The 23,684-nt window shown below is 51.6% G+C and overlaps 1 protein-coding gene across 2 annotated transcripts; it reads right to left on the bottom strand.

The window, feature by feature from the left end:
- Window positions 1-772: 772 nt before the first annotated feature.
- On the bottom strand, window positions 773-21,961 carry fzd3a (frizzled class receptor 3a). 2 transcript variants are annotated; one of them, XM_084030990.1, is made up of 9 exons: window positions 21,833-21,961; window positions 20,633-21,112; window positions 7,948-8,144; window positions 4,868-5,330; window positions 4,487-4,786; window positions 4,023-4,274; window positions 2,681-2,829; window positions 1,682-1,936; window positions 773-1,595 (listed from the first exon to the last, which is right to left on the bottom strand). In XM_084030990.1, the coding sequence occupies exons 2-9, from the start codon at window positions 20,918-20,920 to the stop codon at window positions 1,337-1,339; spliced, it is 2,163 nt and encodes a 720-aa protein (XP_083887116.1). In that variant the 5' UTR covers window positions 20,921-21,112; window positions 21,833-21,961; the 3' UTR covers window positions 773-1,336. The 2 variants fall into 2 exon arrangements, with proteins under 2 accessions (XP_083887116.1, XP_083887115.1); XM_084030989.1 differs by having other exon boundaries at window positions 774-1,595; window positions 1,682-1,939.
- Between the last annotated feature and the right edge of the window lie 1,723 nt (window positions 21,962-23,684).

Below are 23,684 nucleotides of genomic sequence, written 5' to 3'. Positions count from 1 at the left end.
AGGATGAGCTCGTTTTCTACATAAACAAAACTCAGAGTCGGTTGACTCAAGTTCAGGGTTGAGTTGGTTGAGCCTGCTTTCTGGAATACCCTCCGATCTAGAGTCCAGCAGACCAGAAAGCAGGGTTGGCTTTAGGGGGCGGGGCTTACCTGCTGATTGACGGGTTGCTACTCGTCGTTCATATCATGACAGTTTGCTAGGATGGCTTTGTAATAATGTGTTTTAAATGTTAAAGATGTAATGACAACAACCCACTACAGGTGATTAACAACATTAAAGGTGAAAGGTCAAAACAAAGAATAATGTATCATATCAACCATTCGTCTGTTCTTTAAAAAAACCTTTATTACAACAGAAGTTCAGTTTTACGTCTACACGTTTGCCACTAGAGGAACGTTGAGGAACACAAACTACAGACTAACTCAGGTCAACGATCGGTCGAACTGAAGGAGTTCAGACAGGAAGTGATGCGGCTGCTGAACAGAAACACCAGCTGTTCAGCGCGGTGACGTTAGCTTAGCATCATAAAGCAGGAGTTTCCTGTTTTATTACAAACATTGTGACACTGAAGCAACGAAGCGCCTCCATGGAAGAAGACGAGAGTTCTGAGTGCTCGTCGGGGAAGTCCATTCCATAAACGTCTAGACCAGGGGGTCCAGTCTGATCCAAGAAGGTCTGGTGTGGGTCCAGTTCTTGTTTCAGCCCAGCACTCAGACACCTGGTCCAACTAATTAACGAACCTGGTCTTCAATCAAGACCTTGATGAGGTGGATCAGGTGAGGTAGTGCTGGGCTAAAACAAAAACCTGGACCCACAACGGCCCTTCTTGGATCAGACTGGACCCTCGTGGTCTAGATAATCTGATACCACTAACGTGGCGTTTCAAATCGACTGTGACTAAATGTATGAATATGCTTTTAGTGACCAGAATCTTATTTTAATCTGAAGAGGTGCAAAATGTTCAAATGTTGTAAATCAACCTTGAAGAAGAACGTCTCTTCCTCTGAGTGAAAGCAGAGAAGCATCTTCGAATCTTTTATAAAAACGAGTTCAGTAGCAGTAATAGTCCCTCCAGTGGGGGGTCACTTGGATCTGGACTGGCTCATTAAAACAGGTCCACCAGTGAAGCCTTGTCGATGTCTTCCAGTGTTGGTGCTCCACAGGTCCCCATCAGGACCACAGTAAACGCTTTGGGTGTCTAGAGAAGTCCTCATCAGTCCTCATCAGCCCGGCTGGCGTAGCCAACCAGGAACCTCCGTTGAGCCAACGCTGGAAGTTCTCACATTCTTTAATTTATTCTACTTCTACACATCCGGTCACATCTTCCAGCTCCTCTTCAGGCCATCCCACCGTCCTCCTCCAGGACTCGGTGGATCCCGTTTCCAGGGACCCCGAGGACAGCCTGGGTAGTGCTGGTGAGGTCCCGGACGCTGCTGTGCCGCGATTGGCTCTCCAGCCGTTGGGTGGAGCCGTGCCGTGACAGGCTGTCCAAGCGATTGGTGCTGCAGTGTCTGGACTGTGATTGGTCGTTGAGGCGTGACATGCTTCCATAGGGCGGCCGGTCGTCTGGGGCCCGGAAGCTGGAGGCCGTGTATCTGGGAACAAAGACAAAAGAGAGGGCGCCATCAGGACCAGGACCCTGTGTGGACCACTGCAGGACCGAAGAAGACATGAGACCCACCTGCCGTCCCGGGAGCGGTGCAGGCTGCCGTGGTAGCTGCTCAGCTTGGAGCGAGCGCTGCGGACCGAGCCGGCCCGGCTGGTGCTGCCGCTGGGCGGTTCATCAAACATGGCCAGGTGGGTGGAGGAGGCGTGGGTGGAGGTGCCCTGGGTGGAGGTGCCCCGGGACTTCCTCACGATCGGCGTGTTGGGGTCCCTGAGCAGCAGCTGGGCGAAGTCAGGCTCCTGGAGCACCTGGCGGCTCTCGTTGACCATCCTGCTACAGCAGGTGAAGGGGGAGGGCAGGGAGGTGGTGGAGCGGGAGGAACAGGAGGAGGGTGGAGGGAGGGAGGGCAGGGAGAGACGCAGCAGGGTGGGGAGAGAGAGGGGAAAGGCGTTGAGGTGGAGGGTTTGGTAGAAGAGGATGGAGGAGTGTGTGGAGCAGGCAGTGGGAGAGGGGGTTAATGTTCTGAGTCTGGAGGGGAAGGGAGTGAACGCAGAGAAGGGCCAGGGTTCACCACCAACCAAACAACCACCTAAACCCCCAACCACCACCTAAACCCCCAACCCCCAACCACCCACCCACCAACCAAACAACCACCCAGCTAAACCCCCAACCACCACCTAAACCCCCAACCACCCACCCACCAACCAAACAACCACCCAGCTAAACCCCCAACCACCACCTAAACCCCCAACCCCCAACCACCCACCCACCAACCAAACAACCACCCAGCTAAACCCCCAACCACCACCTAAACCCCCAACCACCCACCAACCAAACAACCACCCAGCTAAACCCCCAACCACCACCTAAACCCCCAACCACCACCTAAACCCCAACCACCCACCAACCAAACAACCACCCAACCAAATGAACCGAGCTTGTGTTGTATTGCGTAAACATTAGACTGTGATAGAATAGTATTTAGAAGTAGTACTAAAGCATTGGGCATGATATAAGACGTAGTTTGAGTAAAGCAGGTCCAGGAGAGGGTTCAGCAGGGAGGGGGGTACGTACTCTTTGCGTCTCTTGCCGTGGAAGAAGCTGGCCCACTCAAAGCAGGTCTTCTTACTGCCTACCCAGAACACCGAGGGGATCCCTACGATCAGCATCATCACGTACTTGATCAGGAACAAGGCGAGGTCAGGACGGCTGGTACGCTCCACCTGGAGGCGGAGTTACAGTTTACCACCAACACACATACACACTCGCACACTCGCACACACACACAGCTGGTATTTTCCACTGGATCTGCTAACGTTTCCTGAGGAATAGAAGAAGTCCAAACAGCAGGCGGTCAGCAAGCTGCACCAGAGGGATCAGAGCGTAGGAGTCCTGCAGGTCTACACCAGCATCTACAGACTAGTGGTGAGGCCGCTCACATCCTCTTCATCCATTCACTTCATCATCATGGAGCTTTACTGGAACTCAGTCCCACCTGGACTCACAGTCCCACCTGGACTCCAGTCTGAAGAGAGTCCTTGGTCACTGTGGACCTCGTCCGACCTCTGTCTCCTGTGTGGTTGTGTGTGTGTGTGTGTGTGTGTGTGTGTGTGTGTGTGTGTGTTTGTGTGTTTTAACACAGTGGAGGTCTGAGCCTCAGGGAAGACTTTCAAGATAAATATAGTAAGGCCCTTTGAGTGTAAGCTTTCTACCGAGTGTGAATGCTGTGTGTGTGTGGGGGGCGGAGCTTAAAGATCATACAGCTCGAGGCGTCTCTACAGTGAGATGATCATTCAGCGTGCAGCTTCTGTTCAGCTCACACACACACACACACACAACCACACACACACACACACACACACACACACACACACACACACACACACACACACACACACACACACACACACAACCCCACACACACAACCCCACACACACACACACACAACCCCACACACACACACACACACACACACACACACACACACACACACACACACAACCCCACACACACACACACACACACACACACACACACACACACACACACACAACCCACACACACACACACACACACACACACACACACACACACACACACACACACACACACACACACAACCACACACACAACCACACACACAACCACACACACAACCACACACACACAACCACACACACACACACAACCACACACACACACACAACCACACACACACACACACACAACCACACACACACACACACACACACACAACCACACACACACACACACACACACACACACACACAACCAACCACACACACACACACACACACACACACACACACACACACACACACACACACACACAGGGGATTGTGGTGGAAACCAGTACAGATGCCCGTTCTGGTTTGCTTTCTGCAGGTCCATTACCTGATAGGGGCAGGGGATGTGGTAGTCCCGGCACTTCTCCTGGACCCAGGTGGTCTCCCAGATGGCTCGGTAGCTGTTCTCATAGAGGTAGCAGGCCAGAACGGCCAGCAGGGGGACCAGGTAGAGCACGGAGAACACGCCGATGCGGATCATGAACTTCACCAGTTTCTCCTGGTTCTCCTTCTCCAGGGGAATCTCCATGCGGACTCGGTTTAGTGCTGCGATGCCTGCCAGCAGCAGAACCACGCCGACCTGGGTGGGTTTCAGAGAGGGGCGGGTTCAGGATGCAGTCGGAAGATAAGTTAGCACTTTCAGTGGTTCAGGAATACTTTTGATCTGTTTGATCCATAGGAATCTTAATAAAAACAACAAGGAGCATGTGTCTCTTCACCAGGGAACATTCACATCAACGTATCCCAGATACCACCATGTTACTCTATCTCCAGGTCTTTGATGCTCCTCACCACCACGTCCAGGCCCAGAGGGGCCAGCAGGAACCAGCGCAGAGTCGTCACGTTGTAGAGCCCCACGAAGCAGACGCCGCTGACGCTGTCGCCCTCGATCCGGTTCATGGCGAGCAGCGTGACGGTGAGGACTCCGGGGACGCCCCAGGCACAGGCGTGGAAGAGGAGGGCCTTCTTCTCGATCGCCTCGCTGCCCCACTTGGGAACAGCAGCCAGGAACCAGGTGATGGTCAGGATGACCCACCAGACGCTGCCGGCCATGGTGAAGAAATACAGCACCATGAAGAGGAGGGTGCAGGCCTGGGACAGAGGAGAGGGGGGGTCAACATCTGGCCAGCAGAAACACAGCAGACATACAGTTAGAAGGAAAGGTGGGCCTACTTTATTGTGGGAGCCCTGGGTCACCGTGGAAGCCCTGAACCTGCCGGGACTCGCCGCGTTGCAGGACACCTTGTCCTCCAGCAGGAAGCCCAGGAAGAAGACCAGCGACACCATCATGTAGCACACAGCGTAGAAGATGATGGGGCGCTCCGGGTAGCGGAAGCGCGACACGTCGATGAGGAAGGTCAGGAAGGTGAAGAGAGTGGCGGACAGACAGACGATGGACACCACCCCGATGAAGTAGCGGGCAAACGTCAGCTCCTCACGCGTGAAGTACATGTTGGAACAGGGGGGGGAGCAGTCCCGGACCCCCATGAAGGAGTAGCCCAGCTCCGGGTCGATCTTCAGTTCTCTGGGACACCAGAAGCCGTAGTCTCGCTGGACGGCGATGGGGGATTCAGTGGTGTCGGAGCTGGACAGGAGGTCTACAGGACGGGGGTAGGGCTCGTCACAGTCTGGGAACCTGAGAGGAGACGAGAGGCGATGACATCACCGCCGACATCATCACATCACCACGACAACTTCACCAGCAGTTCACAGGTTGATGAAGACACGTTTCTACCCTCCAGATTACAGGAGGATCAGAGCAGGATGGAAGAGAAGGACTCAACTGTCAGAGACCAGAGACTCGTCAGACACCAGACTCGTCAGAGACCAGAGACTCGTCAGAGACCAGAGACTCGTCAGAGACCAGAGACTCGTCAGAGACCAGAGACTCGTCAGAGACCAGACTCGTCAGAGACCAGAGACTCGTCAGACACCAGACTCGTCAGAGACCAGAGACTCGTCAGAGACCAGACTCGTCAGAGACCAGAGACTCGTCAGAGACCAGAGACTCGTCAGAGACCAGACTCGTCAGAGACCAGACTCGTCAGAGACCAGAGACTCGTCAGAGACCAGAGACTCGTCAGAGACCAGACTCGTCAGAGACCAGAGACTCGTCAGAGACCAGAGACTCGTCAGAGACCAGACTCGTCAGAGACCAGAGACTCGTCAGAGACCAGAGACTCGTCAGAGACCAGACTCGTCAGAGACCAGACTCGTCAGAGACCAGAGACTCGTCAGAGACCAGAGACTCGTCAGAGACCAGACTCGTCAGAGACCAGAGACTCGTCAGAGACCAGACTCGTCAGAGACCAGACTCGTCAGAGACCAGAGACTCGTCAGAGACCAGAGACTCGTCAGAGACCAGAGACTCGTCAGAGACCAGACTCGTCAGACACCAGACTCGTCAGAGACCAGACTCGTCAGACACCAGACTCGTCAGACACCAGACTCGTCAGAGACCAGAGACTCGTCAGAGACCAGAGACTCGTCAGAGACCAGAGACTCGTCAGAGACCAGACTCGTCAGAGACCAGAGACTCGTCAGAGACCAGACTCGTCAGAGACCAGAGACTCGTCAGAGACCAGAGACTCGTCAGAGACCAGAGACTCGTCAGAGACCAGACTCGTCAGAGACCAGAGACTCGTCAGAGACCAGACTCGTCAGAGACCAGAGACTCGTCAGAGACCAGAGACTCGTCAGAGACCAGAGACTCGTCAGAGACCAGACTCGTCAGAGACCAGAGACTCGTCAGAGACCAGAGACTCGTCAGAGACCAGACTCGTCAGAGACCAGAGACTCGTCAGAGACCAGAGACTCGTCAGAGACCAGAGACTCGTCAGAGACCAGAGACTCGTCAGAGACCAGACTCGTCAGAGACCAGAGACTCGTCAGAGACCAGACTCGTCAGAGACCAGAGACTCGTCAGAGACCAGAGACTCGTCAGAGACCAGACTCGTCAGAGACCAGAGACTCGTCAGAGACCAGAGACTCGTCAGACACCAGACTCGTCAGAGACCAGAGACTCGTCAGAGACCAGACTCGTCAGAGACCAGAGACTCGTCAGAGACCAGAGACTCGTCAGAGACCAGAGACTCGTCAGAGACCAGACTCGTCAGAGACCAGAGACTCGTCAGAGACCAGAGACTCGTCAGACACCAGACTCGTCAGAGACCAGAGACTCGTCAGAGACCAGACTCGTCAGAGACCAGAGACTCGTCAGAGACCAGAGACTCGTCAGAGACCAGAGACTCGTCAGAGACCAGACTCGTCAGAGACCAGAGACTCGTCAGAGACCAGAGACTCGTCAGAGACCAGACTCGTCAGAGACCAGAGACTCGTCAGAGACCAGACTCGTCAGAGTCCAGAGACTCGTCAGAGACCAGAGACTCGTCAGAGACCAGACTCGTCAGAGACCAGAGACTCGTCAGAGACCAGAGACTCGTCAGAGACCAGACTCGTCAGAGACCAGAGACTCGTCAGAGACCAGACTCGTCAGAGACCAGAGACTCGTCAGAGACCAGACTCGTCAGAGACCAGACTCGTCAGAGACCAGAGACTCGTCAGAGACCAGACTCGTCAGAGTCCAGAGACTCGTCAGAGACCAGAGACTCGTCAGAGACCAGACTCGTCAGAGACCAGAGACTCGTCAGAGACCAGAGACTCGTCAGAGACCAGACTCGTCAGAGACCAGAGACTCGTCAGAGACCAGACTCGTCAGAGACCAGAGACTCGTCAGAGACCAGAGACTCGTCAGAGACCAGACTCGTCAGACACAGATGATTCAGTCTAGCGAGTTAAAAGCTAGAAAACACTAGACTGCATCTTTCTAAGTGAAACCTGTCTGACTGCTTGGATCACAATCCAGTGCTGAAAACTAAACTTCTTTACTTGACTGCCGTCTACACATCTCTGTCTCTGAAAACTGAAAGGAGTTAGAAATACAGATTATATTTGATATTTTTTAAAAAGGGAGTTGGTAATTTCCACCTAAGTGTGTGTGTGTGTGTGTGTGTGTGTGTGTGTGTGTGTGTGTGTGCTAACCAGACATGATCTTGTCTTCCAGGTTGAGTGAGGTGAATGTGATGTTGTACTGTGTGGTCCAGGATGTAATCAGACTCATTGAGGCCCAAACGTCTATGTAATGTAATGGTTTAGTAGTGGTTCCTGTGGCTGAAATAAAGGCCGTTCTACCAGCTCGTCTGCTGCTGCATCAGCTCCCTCACTAACACTAAGGCGTCGCCATGGTAACCGACCTGTTGCAGTCCATCTCCTGCGGCCAGCTGACCCCGAACATGTCCATCAGCTTGTAGCAGTCGCTCTTGGCCTGCAGGCAGAGGCGGCGGCAGGGCAGCGTGACGCGGCCGTACTCGGTGCACACCGGGGCGTAGAGGGCGCACAGGAACATCCGGAGGTCCGGGGAGCACCGGAGGTTCACCATGGGGTGGAAGGGCTGCACACACACGGGGGAAACACACCGTCAACGCCAGAGTCCACACACACACACACACACACACGGGGGAAACACACCGTCAACGCCAGAGTCCACACACACACACACACACACACACACACACACGCACACACGGGGGAAACACACTGTCAACACCAGAGTCCACACACACACACACACACACACACACACACGGGGGAAACACACTGTCAACACCAGAGTCCACACACACACACACACACACACGGGGGAAACACACCGTCAACGCCAGAGTCCACACACACACACACACGCACACACACACACGGGGGAAACACACTGTCAACACCAGAGTCCACACACACACACACACACACACACACACACGGGGGAAACACACTGTCAACACCAGAGTCCACACACACACACACACACACACGGGGGAAACACACTGTCAACACCAGAGTCCACACTAGGGGTGGGGGAAAAAATCGATATTGCAATATATTGTTGTGCTCTCTGTCGCAATAAATTAATCGATACACTGACGGCAAATATCGATATTTTGGGTCTACGGGTTTTTTTAGACTCCCGTCGGTGCGTCTAAGAGTTTACGGTTCTCCGGAGCGGATCCGCGGGGGCCGCCCGCTGCCCGGTCTGATTGCCTATTTACGGACAGGATTCCGAGCGTTTAGAGGCTCACGGACTCACGGACTCTGGCATCGGGTACCCCGAGGCGGAGGAGGAGGGTCCGCCGACGTCTCGTTTCCCCCGCTAGAGCAGCACCGGTTCAAAAATGAGCGTCATGCGCGAATGAAGCGAATAATCCAAAATGATCAAGCGGCGCGCGTCTCACGCGATTGTATTCGCGTCTATCGCGTCCGGTGTGAACGCCGCATAAGCGTGGCCGTGTGCTGGCCGGTGCTGTTGTGAGCTTCAAGCGCTTTTCACACAGCATTGAGGGCACGAGGACCCACTTTTCGGCCGGGCTCGATTGCCTATTTACGGGCAGGATTCCGGGCGGCGCGTGTTTACCGTCCGCCGGAGGGTCCGCATGTGTGGATCCGCGGAGCCGTGTGCTGCCCGGTGTTGCTGTGAGCGCCAAGCGGTTTTCACCCAGCTCTGAGGGCATGAGGCCCGACTTCCCAGGTACTGGATGGGTGAACATAACTCTGCACATAATTGGTTGCATACTGAAATGTGCCCAATATTTCATTTAATTCTGACGTTATTCTTATCTTGTTTAGCTATTGTTAAACTAAAACGGGTCCAAGTTTACATAAAACAAGTTGCTACTGACTTTTCAGTATCAGAAAGCACTGTCCTGGTTTACATAAGACATGTTATTAATGTCCATGCACTTTAATGTGTCCAGCTGGACAGTGTTTATTCATTTGTACATTGTACGAAGTTTTGGAATTTATTTTTTATGCATATTTTTTTCTTTTTCAGTCACATATCGTGATATATCGTTGATGAAATTTCTTGCAATATATCGAATATCGCAGATATCGTGCATCGTGATATTATCGTTATCGTGGGCCAAATATCGTCACAGTATCGAATCGTGAGTTACCCGTATCGTCCCACCCCTAGTCCACACACACACACACACACACACACACACGTGGGGGAAACACACCGTCAACGCCAGAGTCCACACACACACACACACACACACACACACACACACACACACACACACACACACACACACACACACACACACACACACACACACACACACACACACACACACACACACACACACACACACACACACGTGGGGGAAACACACCGTCAACGCCAGAGTCCACACACACACACACACACACACACACACACACACACACACACACACACACACACACACACACACACACACACACACACACAAAGAGACCAGCTTTCTGGAGATGAGTCCATGAAAACAGCCCCCCCCCCCCCCCCCGTTCACACACACACTGCTGACAGGACCTTTGTGTTACAGGATGACCACGCTGTGACTGACACACTGATGCACACACACACACACGAAACACACCATCAACGCCAGAGTCCACACACACACACGGAAGTGTATTACTTTCATGCTAACAGCACAATAATGGTCTCACATGTAGGCGGAGCCAAGAGGCCTCTGTGGGGCTTGTGTGTGTGTGTGTGTGTGTGTGTGTGTGTGTGAGGGAAACCATATATAGGAATATAGGGGGGGGGGGGGGGGGGGGGGGTTCGTCTAGCTCACTATCATTACAAATACAGGATGCAACAATAGTAAATATCATTATTTATAGAAAGGATGCTTTAGTGCCACTTTAAGCATATTTTCATGAGTGTCAGGATATCATGAATACATAGTTCTGTATATACACACATATTTATATACATATATACACACACACATAGCTACAGTCGGGGTCAAAGACACTGAGAGGAGGTGGAGGATGTTGCGAGTCTCGTTGCTTCCTGCTGCCAGCATGCGGGTCATGTGACATCTATGACTTCATCGGTTGGCCACTCAAACATGATCTAATGCAGCTAAAGTGCGTTGCATGTTGGCCGTCCCGCTGCAGGCGACGCTGTGCTGCAGAATGCAAGTAGGCTACGAGGATCTACGAGGCCCTCGTCTATTCATCACGCTGCCATGTCTCTATTTTTATACTCCATCATGCACCCCCCCTCTTCTCCCACTCAGCCATTTTATTACTGCGCATCATGTGACGGTGGACGGGACATCAGCCCGTCACAGCCTCACCAAACAGCCTGCAGACCGCCTACGCCCTCGTTAACAGCTGGTGGGGGGGGGGCTTCAGTCATTAGTCATTCATGAGAGTTTTGATCTGTGAAGATGTGGAATAATATGTCACACACACACACACACACACACACACACACACACACACACACACACACACACACACACACACACACACACACACACACACACACACACACACACACACACACACACACACACACACACACACACACACACACAATGGCGTTTTTTAGCGAACGCACGCATTAACGCTTGCATGAAGATAATTGAACATTTTTGTCAGGCGCTCACATGTACGCGGAAACGACGTGCGCAGACTCTGTCACGCGTAACAAGAAGCGGCGTACATATGAAGCAGCGTGCGCACGTCTGTCTCTCACTGTTTGACAAATGTTGTTACGCGTTCACACGCACGTGCGGTCGCAGATTCTGATGCTGCGCGGCCGGAATTGATCTGCTGTGCGCACCTACTCCGCGTAACATAAGCGTGTAATGTAGTTGCCTCCCCTGGTTGACTGAAATGAACAGGCCAACTACATTACGCGTTCAAGTTACGCACGCACGCACGCATAACAAATAACCATGCGTTCACACACACGCTGCTGCGCATCTTTCTAAGTGTTTTGACATCGATTTACCTTCATACACACACACACACACACACACACACACACACAGACACACACACACACACACACACACACACACACACACACACACACACACACACACACACACACACACACACACACACACACACACACACACACACACACACGTTTAACATCATGCAGCTCCACCACAGAGAAACAGCAACACTCGTCAGATTCATGTGGATCTGAATGTTGAACCAGAAGCATCATTCAGTCCTCTTCCATATAACAGGTGTTTACTGGAACTAACTGCCCCACTAGGGCATGTTAATGCTCTGTACATCACCGTGCAGCTCAGCGTGGTGAATATTTGCTTACTGAACATGTGATTTTGCATAATTCTGCATAACCTACTTTTTGTCTAATCTCCAAACCGTCTGCCTTTGAAGAACCTAGAAAAACAGCGTTGACCTCAGTTTCACCTCCGCGCTTCTCTGAGATTATGCAGCATGTTTGATGGGATATTAAATCTTAATATGGCGGCGTCCAATGAAGGCATGGGCGGGAGTAATGCTAAAGTAATTAGTTGTAGTGAAGGCTGCTGCGATGCCACTGATGAATCGCTGACAAAGAAGCCCAACGTGGCCGACTGGTCTGTGGATTTGCTCTTTTATAAAAACCTCCCAGTCACCTCTCTCCCATCAGAGCCCCTCCCCCTCCCTTTCTCCTCTGCTGCCATTCCAATTCTCCACATTTCCAAGCTCAGCACCGTGGCGACGACTGAAGCATCACCAGAGAGGAGGAGGAGCAGGAGGAGGAGGAGAGCAGGGTTCGAGGAGGTCAGGGTGCGGGGTGGAGGGGACCACCTCCCGGGAGGCAAGAAAGCCTCCGCTCCCTTTGTTAACAGCACAATAGGGACTGTTTCCTGGGCAACGGGTGAGCCCTGCACAGGGGGAGGGGGAGGACAAAGAGATGGGAGGAGGGGGAGGACGGGGGGCGAAGACAGGGGGAGGAGGGATGGGAGGACTGAGTCAACCGTGTCATTCACAGCGAAGAAATGTTTGGAAACTGTGCACTCTGACACACACACACACACACACACACACACACACACACACACACACACACACACACACACACACACACACACACACACACACACACACACACACACACGCACGCACGCACGCACACACGCACGCACGCACGCACACACACACACACACACACACACACACACACACACACACACACACACACACACACACACACACACACACACACACACACACACACACACACACACACACACACACACACACACACACACACACACACACACACACACACACACACACGCTCTCTGGATGAGCTTCTCTTTCAGTCCACTGCCAATAAACACGGTGTTGGACATTAAATAAAACAAGAGGCTCCTTTATATCCCGGGTCACGCTGGGTAGGATTTACCAGACCATGGTGTGTGTGTGTGTGTGTGTGTGTGTGTGTGTGTGTCTGTGGGGGGGGGGGGGGGGGGGCTTAGCTGGGATACATCTTCACTAATTCACACAATAAGCACTTTAAATTGTGCACGTTTTAGTTCACTGCAGCCCTTATTAACAGACTTGCATCCATCAGAAAGCATCATCAGCATTTTACTGTAACACACACACAGACAAAGAGACACACACACACACACACACACAGACAAAGAGACACACACACACACACACACAGTATCTGGGTTATTGTGGAACATGACACAGTGTGTGTGACTGTTGTAAACGGGAGACAGGAGGCTGATTAACGGAGCTGAAAGCAGGAGGAAGTGAGTGGAAGTGGGACAGACTAGATTCAAACACACCATTGATGAGTGTTTGTGTCACCTGACACCGTCCCAACACACTCGGGAGACAAACGCCGGGGAGGCCGGACTCAAGATGGCCGAGGAGCGCCGTGGTCAGAGGTGTTGAGTTCATGAGCCTGAAAACCGGCCTTCGTCTCCATTCTCTACGATAATATTCACTGAAAAGCAAACCTGTCTCTCAGCCCCGACCTGTCTGTCTGAAAGCCAGCCCGTCTCTCTTCCTCCTGAGAGCATCACGCTCGCTCTCAGAAATATCATTTCTCAGAGGACAAACGACGGGAACCATTCCAACAGTATCACCACCTCCAAACATAAGAGCTGTCTCATCCCGTCCCCCATTCCAGTCCCCAGACCGGACTGAACCAACCCCATTCCAGTCCTGAGACCGGACTGAACCAAGTGGCGTCCCTCCTGGACGGCTCCGAGCAGCTTAATTGGTTTCCAGCGATGATCCCACGCTGCTTTACATTCACTCAGCTCGAGTGTGCAGCTATCTGCAGAAGAAGGGGATTTCTCTGCTTCCCTTGGTAAAGCCAGTCAAATCCGCCACGCTCCCATTATCCTGTGTGGACAGGATCCTGGTGACAGTGACGTAGCCCATGTTTCCCAGGCCCGAGGCCGCTGCCCCACTTCAGCTGTGAGGTCATTCAGCGGTCAGCGCCGACTGATCCACGCAAGACCTGCTTTCACAAACCACCTCGTTAGTCTCTCCTCTGCAGACAGTCCCAACATTAAATATGTAGCTACAAGATCAAAGCAACAGGATCCGATCTCATTCACCGAATCACCACGGCAACGACAACGCAGAGATGAAATAACTGTGAGCCGCACAAAGGAAAACAACTACTACGTTGCTTTTGTCAGATATCGTGACAAATTGCACTCACTTTTTCCTAAAATCACACAAACCTTGAAAAGACCTTGAGAAGACCAGAAGAACAGAACGGAGGAAGACCCGCCGGGGGTTTAGACCCAAAGCTGGGAACGCCAGGCGCTGGTCCAACTCCTCCACGGTGCCGGGCATTCATCATCATTACGCTGCTATTCACCGGCCGCATTCCCTTTCAAATCAACTGTCAATTCTCATTTGGCTGCCCGACATCTCGGAGGCTTTGAGGGACCCCGGGAGCCGGATCAGGGGCCAACCAGGCCCGTCTCCGGGGTTTGGAGACGTTTGGGGTTCCTGTGTGTTTTCCAGACCCGAGAACTAAGAGAGACCTCATTGTGGATCCATGACCAACCAGAGTGAACAGCATCTCAAGCAGAAGTAACACACACACACACACACACACACACAGACACAGACAGACACACACACACACACACACACACAGACACACACACACACAACCACAGACACAACCACAGACACACACACACACAACCACAGACACACACACACACAACCACAGACACACACACAACCACAGACACACACACACACAACCACAGACACACACACAACCACAGACACACACACACACAACCACAGACACACACACACACACACAGACACACACACAACCACAGACACACACACAACCACAGACACACACACACACAACCACAGACACACACACACAACCACAGACACACACACACACAACCACAGACACACACACAACCACAGACACACACACACACACACACAGAGACACAGACACACACAAACAGACACACACACAACCACAGACACACACACACAGACACAACCACAGACACACACACACAGACACACACACAACCACAGACACACACACACAGACACACACACAACCACAGACACACACACACACACACAACCACAGACACACACACACACACACAACCACAGACACACACACACACACACAGAGACACAGACACACACACACACACACACAGACACACACACAACCACAGACACACACACACACACACACACACACAGAGACACAGACACACACACACACACACATACACACACACACACACACAGAGAGACACAGACACACACACACACACACACACAGACACACACACAGAGAGACACAGACACACACACACACACACACACACACACAGAGAGACACAGACACACACACACACACACACAGACACACACACACACACACACACACAGAGAGACACAGACACACACACACACACACACACACACAGACACAAACACACACAGAGAGACACAGACACACACACACATACACACAGAGACACAGAGACACAGACACACACACACACACAAACAGAGACACAGACACACACACAGAGAGACACAGACACACACACAGACACACATACAGGGATATTATCACTTCCTCCCTATCTGCAATATCCAGTATATATGGGTAGCACTCTCGCCTCACAGCAAGAGGGTCCCGGGTTCGATTCCTGGGTCGGGTTTGGGTTCCTTCTGTGTGGAGTTTGCATGTTCTCCCCGTGTAAGCGTGGGTTCTCTCCGGGTTCTCCAGCTTCCTCCCACAGTCCAAAGACCTGTCTGTCTCTACATGTCTCCCTGTGATAGACTGGTTACCTGTCTGTCTCTACATGTCTCCCTGTGATAGACTGGTTACCTGTCTGTCTCTACATGTCTCCCTGTGATAGACTGGCTACCTGTCTGTCTCTACATGTCTCCCTGTGATAGACTGGTTACCTGTCTGTCTCTAAATGTCTCCCTGTGATAGACTGGTTACCTGTCGGTCTCTACATGTCTCCCTGTGATAGACTGGTTACCTGTCTGTCTCTACATGTCTCCCTGTGATAGACTGGTTACCTGTCTGTCTCTACATGTCTCCCTGTGATAGACTGGCTACCTGTCTGTCTCTACATGTCTCCCTGTGATAGACTGGTTACCTGTCTGTCTCTAAATGTCTCCCTGTGATAGACTGGTTACCTGTCGGTCTCTACATGTCTCCCTGTGATAGACTGGTTACCTGTCTGTCTCTACATGTCTCCCTGTGATAGACTGGTTACCTGTCTGTCTCTACATGTCTCCCTGTGATAGACTGGTTACCTGTCTGTCTCTACATGTCAGCCCTGTGATAGACTGGTTACCTGTCTGTCTCTACATGTCTCCCTGTGATAGACTGGTTACCTGTCTGTCTCTACATGTCAGCCCTGTGATAGACTGGTTACCTGTCTGTCTCTACATGTCCCCCTGTGTTAGACTGGTTACCTGTCTGTCTCTACATGTCTCCCTGTGATAGACTGGTTACCTGTCTGTCTCTACATGTCTCCCTGTGATAGACTGGTTACCTGTCTGTCTCTACATGTCTCCATGTGATAGACTGGTTACCTGTCTGTCTCTACATGTCTCCCTGTGATAGACTGGTTACCTGTCTGTCTCTACATGTCTCCCTGTGATAGACTGGTTACCTGTCTGTCTCTACATGTCTCCCTGTGATAGACTGGTTACCTGTCTGTCTCTACATGTCTCCCTGTGATAGACTGGTTACCTGTCTGTCTCTACATGTCTCCCTGTGATAGACTGGTTACCTGTCTGTCTCTACATGTCAGCCCTGTGATAGACTGGTTACCTGTCTGTCTCTACATGTCAGCCCTGTGATAGACTGGTTACCTGTCTGTCTCTACATGTCTCCCTGTGATAGACTGGTTACCTGTCTGTCTCTACATGTCTCCCTGTGATAGACTGGTTACCTGTCTGTCTCTACATGTCTCCCTGTGATAGACTGGTTACCTGTCTGTCTCTACATGTCTCCCTGTGATAGACTGGTTACCTGTCTGTCTCTACATGTCTCCCTGTGATAGACTGGTTACCTGTCGGTCTCTACATGTCTCCCTGTGATAGACTGGTTACCTGTCTGTCTCTACATGTCTCCCTGTGATAGACTGGTTACCTGTCTGTCTCTACATGTCTCCCTGTGATAGACTGGTTACCTGTCTGTCTCTACATGTCTCCCTGTGATAGACTGGTTACCTGTCTGTCTCTACATGTCTCCCTGTGATAGACTGGTTACCTGTCGGTCTCTACATGTCTCCCTGTGATAGACTGGTTACCTGTCTGTCTCTACATGTCTCCCTGTGATAGACTGGTTACCTGTCTGTCTCTACATGTCTCCCTGTGATAGACTGGTTACCTGTCTGTCTCTACATGTCTCCCTGTGATAGACTGGTTACCTGTCTGTCTCTACATGTCGGCCCTGTGATAGACTGGTTACCTGTCTGTCTCTACATGTCTCCCTGTGATAGACTGGTTACCTGTCTGTCTCTACATGTCTCCCTGTGATAGACTGTTTACCTGTCTGTCTCTACATGTCTCCCTGTGATAGACTGGTTACCTGTCTGTCTCTACATGTCGGCCCTGTGATAGACTGGTTACCTGTCTGTCTCTACATGTCTCCCTGTGATAGACTGGTTACCTGTCTGTCTCTACATGTCTCCCTGTGATAGACTGTTTACCTGTCTGTCTCTACATGTCTCCCTGTGATAGACTGGTTACCTGTCTGTCTCTACATGTCTCCCTGTGATAGACTGGTTACCTGTCTGTCTCTACATGTCTCCCTGTGATAGACTGGTTACCTGTCTGTCTCTACATGTCTCCCTGTGATAGACTGGTTACCTGTCTGTCTCTACATGTCTCCCTGTGATAGACTGGTTACCTGTCTGTCTCTACATGTCTCCCTGTGATAGACTGGTTACCTGTCTGTCTCTACATGTCGGCCCTGTGATAGACTGGTTACCTGTCTGTCTCTACATGTCTCCCTGTGATAGACTGGTTACCTGTCTGTCTCTACATGTCTCCCTGTGATAGACTGGCTACCTGTCTGTCTCTACATGTCTCCCTGTGATAGACTGGTTACCTGTCTGTCTCTACATGTCTCCCTGTGATAGACTGGTTACCTGTCTGTCTCTACATGTCTCCCTGTGATAGACTGGTTACCTGTCTGTCTCTACATGTCTCCCTGTGATAGACTGGTTACCTGTCTGTCTCTACATGTCTCCCTGTGATAGACTGGTTACCTGTCTGTCTCTACATGTCTCCCTGTGATAGACTGTTTACCTGTCTGTCTCTACATGTCTCCCTGTGATAGACTGGTTACCTGTCTGTCTCTACATGTCTCCCTGTGATAGACTGGTTACCTGTCTGTCTCTACATGTCTCCCTGTGATAGACTGGTTACCTGTCTGTCTCTACATGTCTCCCTGTGATAGACTGGTTACCTGTCTGTCTCTACATGTCTCCCTGTGATAGACTGGTTACCTGTCTGTCTCTACATGTCGGCCCTGTGATAGACTGGTTACCTGTCTGTCTCTACATGTCTCCCTGTGATAGACTGGTTACCTGTCTGTCTCTACATGTCTCCCTGTGATAGACTGGCTACCTGTCTGTCTCTACATGTCTCCCTGTGATAGACTGGTTACCTGTCTGTCTCTACATGTCTCCCTGTGATAGACTGGTTACCTGTCTGTCTCTACATGTCTCCCTGTGATAGACTGGTTACCTGTCTGTCTCTACATGTCTCCCTGTGATAGACTGGTTACCTGTCTGTCTCTACATGTCTCCCTGTGATAGACTGGTTACCTGTCTGTCTCTACATGTCTCCCTGTGATAGACTGTTTACCTGTCTGTCTCTACATGTCTCCCTGTGATAGACTGGTTACCTGTCTGTCTCTACATGTCTCCCTGTGATAGACTGGTTACCTGTCTGTCTCTACATGTCTCCCTGTGATAGACTGGTTACCTGTCCAGGTGAACCCTGCCTTCGCCCAATGACAGCTGGGATCGTCTCCAGCCCCCCCGCGACCCTGAATACAGGATAAGCGGTAGACGATGGATGGATGGATGGACATATATTTATTTATATATTTATCAGGATATGATAGTGTGCATGTGAATCCATCCATTAGAGAGGGTGATCCGAGGTAGAGGAAGAGGCGATGGCCGCTGTGAAGCTCACGGTGGGATCCACACGACGGCGAGGCTGGCAAGTTCGAGCAGCCTGTTCACACGTTACATAACGGGCTTTCCAGGCCACGCCTCCCCATCGCCTCCACGCCACCCAGTGAGGTGGAGCAGGCACAGATGGGCGCATGTCAAAGGGTAAAGTGATGGAGGCGGCGGGAGCTGATGAGAACACGATGCTGGAATGAATGAAGCCAGATACATATGATATGATATGATATTTATATATATATATATATATATATATATATATATATATATATATATATATATATATATATATATATATATATATATAGGGGGGGGGTGGGGGGGGGGGGCTGGTGTTTCGGGCAGTGTGGCCAGTAATTGCTCGATAGACGGAGCTCCAGAGGGATCAGCCTGCTGCAGGATGGGATTACGTTAACGAGCTGATGCATCTGCCCCGTGATCGTGTGGAAACGTCTAACTCGTCATCTCAAAGAGGATCACACAGCAGTCAGACGCTGTGGCTGCTAAACCTACAGATCATCCCAGGGAGCAACAACCACACGGACTACACAGCAGAACCCTGGCTGTAATCTGCCGTGTGAAGCTGCATCAGGCGAGGTTTGTATCTGGCTGCCCAGCTGGGTGACTGACTGCTCAGAAGGCCGCGATGGAGGGGGTCAACGAGGTCAACATGCTAGTTTGAGGAGCATTTAACAACCCAGTGTTCTCCAGCCCCGGGTATTAAAAGTTCATATTCTGCTGAATGTTTTGGGAGCACCAGTCCCCGGAGCAAGAGGAGCCCGAGTACAGCAGCTCCCGCTTTGATATCTCAAACTCAGCACATAGCCAGTTAGCCTGGCGCTAGCTAGCAGGCTGCTGACTGCACACACACGCAGACAGACAGGAGAGCTGTCGGTCTGCCTCCACGCCCGTCTGTCTGCCTCGCTCTGCTTGGCTGTCAATTACACTTCTGTTCACTACAACGTGAGATGAGATGAAAAACACTCACAATGAGTTGATGGTGCTGGATTTCCATTCTGGAGATAATCCTAAATGTGGTAGTAACACCTAACCCAGACCCAGAATACATCCTTTTACAAGTATTTCTCCTTGATTACTGCAGTAACCCCGAGGTTAAACCCCGTGAAGGTGCACACACCTCCTCCCCGCCTCCCTGCCTCACCTCCTCCCCGCCTCCCTTTGCAGTAACCCTAGGACCCCTGTGAAGGTGCACACACCTCCTCCCTCCCTTCTCCCCGCCTCCCTTTGCAGTAACCCTAGGACCCCGTGAAGGTGCACTCCCCTCCTCCCTCCCTCACCTCCTCCCTCCCTCCTCCCCGCCTCCCTTTGCAGTAACCCTAGGACCCCGTGAAGGTGCACTCACCTCCATGGCGAGGGCGGCGGTCTGCTGGTCGTAGTGGTTGAGGCCGTTGGGCATGTAGGTGGCGTTGTAGGGCAGCCCCTGGCACATGCGCAGGGTGATGGGCTCGCAGGTGAACAGGCTGTGGCTGCCCCCCGCCGCGTCCATGGGCACGCACGCCACCGCTGTCATCATCATGGACGCCCACAGCACCCGCAGGAGATCCATGACCGGCTCGCACAGCAGGGGAGACGCGAGCGGCCCGAGAGGACGTCTGGTCAGGAGGGCGAGGGCTCGATTCCCCGTCAGCATCCGGCTCCTTCACGGGAAACTGTCTTCCTCCCGTTCAGCTCACTGAGGACGCGCCGGGGTCGGGCGCCGCAGTCCAACGCGGCCATGACTGAAGCTGGGCGCGTCCATCGCCATGGAGACGCTGTGGTCCTCAAAGATGCTGCCTCGCCCTGTAGGATGACGACCACGACGGAGGAGATGCTCAGCGGCGTTCTGGGAAATAAAAGCACGTTACAATCATGTATCTCAACGTCTCTGGTAGTTTGATTTAAAACCACAAATAATGTGCTGCAACTGGCAAAATCAGACCATTTTAAAGGGTTTGTAAGAAATATCACTGTTACAACAACAAAACCGCCACACTCACAGCCAGGCAGCTTATTACAGGGACTCACTCATATTCATGGTTCACTATTATTTCTGGTGAGTCTTCTACACGTCCATGTGTAGGAAAGGTATTATTTCATTAAAACAGTGTTCAATGACGGACATTGGCTCATTCCCCGGTACATTTACATATTATATATTATATATATACAATAAACGCGATATTAGCGCGTCAGTATGAACGGGCTCCTCCGTTATCTCAGAGGGGAATTCGTGAATTAATTGCCCCTCGCTAACGCGAGTTTAGCTGGCTTTACCGGGGCGGTAACCGGAGCTCCTACGGGCGCTTCGTACCCCGGGTTCACTGCGGAGAAACGGTTGAGTAAACCCGGAGGTCAGGCAGCCCGGCGGATACAAAAGAGGACGGTTAACTCGGTGCTCGTAACGGCGGCATATGCCGCCCGCGTACCGGCGTCCTCGGCGCTGATTCCCCGCAGCGAACCGCGCGGTTAACGGAGCTGTCCTTCCGCGGGAGTCCCGCTCCGGCTACGAACGTTAGCTCACCGCTAACCGCTAACTGCTAACCGCTTTAAATGAAAACTTCACCTGGACGTCGAGCGATGATTCACGTGTAGCTACGCGGTGTCCGCCGCTCCTCGGGCGGCTAACAATGAGTGAATGTCCCCCTTCCTCCCCCTTCCTTCGTCTCCTCCCGTCCTGCCCCTCCCCTCCTCCTCCTCATCCGCGCAGCGTCAAGCCCGCGACGTTTTAAAAATGTCTGCCACACAAAACTCTACAAAATAAAAGTCTCATCATCATCATCATCATCATCATCAACAAGTCCAGAACGCAAAAAACACTTTATTGTGACACTAAATTAAACATATGCTGTTTATGCTCTGATTTGTAATGTTTAATTATTTATGTTTTTTATTTATTTATTTAGGGCTGCATGGTGGTGTAGTGGGTAGCAAGAGGGTCCCGGGTTCCTTCTGTGTGGAGTTTGCATGTTCTCCCCGTGTAAGTGTGGGTTCTCTCCGGGTTCTCCGGCTTCCTCCCACAGTCCAAAGACCTGTCTGTCTCTACATGTCTCCCTGTGATAGACTGGTTACCTGTCTGTCTCTACATGTCTCCCTGTGATAGACTGGTTACCTGTCTGTCTCTACATGTCGGCCCTGTGATAGACTGGTTACCTGTCTGTCTCTACATGTCTCCCTGTGATAGACTGGTTACCTGTCTGTCTCTACATGTCTCCCTGTGATAGACTGGTTACCTGTCTGTCTCTACATGTCTCCCTGTGATAGACTGGTTACCTGTCTGTCTCTACATGTCCCCCTGTGTTAGACTGGTTACCTGTCTGTCTCTACATGTCGGCCCTGTGATAGACTGGTTACCTGTCTGTCTCTACATGTCTCCATGTGATAGACTGGTTACCTGTCTGTCTCTACATGTCTCCCTGTGATAGACTGGTTACCTGTCTGTCTCTACATGTCTCCCTGTGATAGACTGGTTACCTGTCTGTCTCTACATGTCTCCCTGTGATAGACTGGTTACCTGTCTGTCTCTACATATCTCCCTGTGATAGACTGGTTACCTGTCTGTCTCTACATGTCTCCCTGTGATAGACTGGTTACCTGTCTGTCTCTACATGTCTCCCTGTGATAGACTGGTTACCTGTCTGTCTCTACATGTCGGCCCTGTGATAGACTGGTTACCTGTCTGTCTCTACATGTCTCCATGTGATAGACTGGTTACCTGTCTGTCTCTACATGTCAGCCCTGTGATAGACTGGTTACCTGTCTGTCTCTACATGTCTCCCTGTGATAGACTGGTTACCTGTCTGTCTCTACATGTCGGCCCTGTGATAGACTGGTTACCTGTCTGTCTCTACATGTCAGATAGACTGGTTACCTGTCTGTCTCTACATGTCTCCCTGTGATAGACTGGTTACCTGTCTGTCTCTACATGTCTCCCTGTGATAGACTGGTTACCTGTCTGTCTCTACATGTCAGCCCTGTGATAGACTGGTTACCTGTCTGTCTCTACATGTCTCCCTGTGATAGACTGGTTACCTGTCTGTCTCTACATGTCAGCCCTGTGATAGACTGGTTACCTGTCTGTCTCTACATGTCAGCCCTGTGATAGACTGGTTACCTGTCTGTCTCTACATGTCAGCCCTGTGATAGACTGGTTACCTGTCTGTCTCTACATGTCTCCCTGTGATAGACTGGTTACCTGTCTGTCTCTACATGTCGGCCCTGTGATAGACTGGTTACCTGTCTGTCTCTACATGTCTCCCTGTGATAGACTGGTTACCTGTCTGTCTCTACATGTCTCCCTGTGATAGACTGGTTACCTGTCTGTCTCTACATGTCTCCCTGTGATAGACTGGTTACCTGTCTGTCTCTACATGTCTCCCTGTGATAGACTGGTTACCTGTCTGTCTCTACATGTCTCC

This window comes from Eutrigla gurnardus (genome assembly GCF_963514095.1).
Source record: "Eutrigla gurnardus genome assembly, chromosome: 16".
Taxonomy (NCBI): Eukaryota; Metazoa; Chordata; class Actinopteri; order Perciformes; family Triglidae; genus Eutrigla; species Eutrigla gurnardus.
This window is presented reverse-complemented; position numbering and strand designations above follow the sequence as displayed.

Coding starts and splice junctions, on each gene's coding strand:
- fzd3a (XM_084030989.1), bottom strand. CDS start 20,920: ATGCTGACGGGGAATCGAGCCCTCGCCCTCCTGACCAGACGTCCTCTC. Junction 5,331..7,947: donor CAGGAGATGGACTGCAACAG/GTCGGTTACCAT, acceptor GTCTCCTCTCAG/GTTCCCAGACTGTGACGAGC. Junction 2,830..4,022: donor ACATCCCCTGCCCCTATCAG/GTAATGGACCTG, acceptor CTCCGCCTCCAG/GTGGAGCGTACCAGCCGTCC.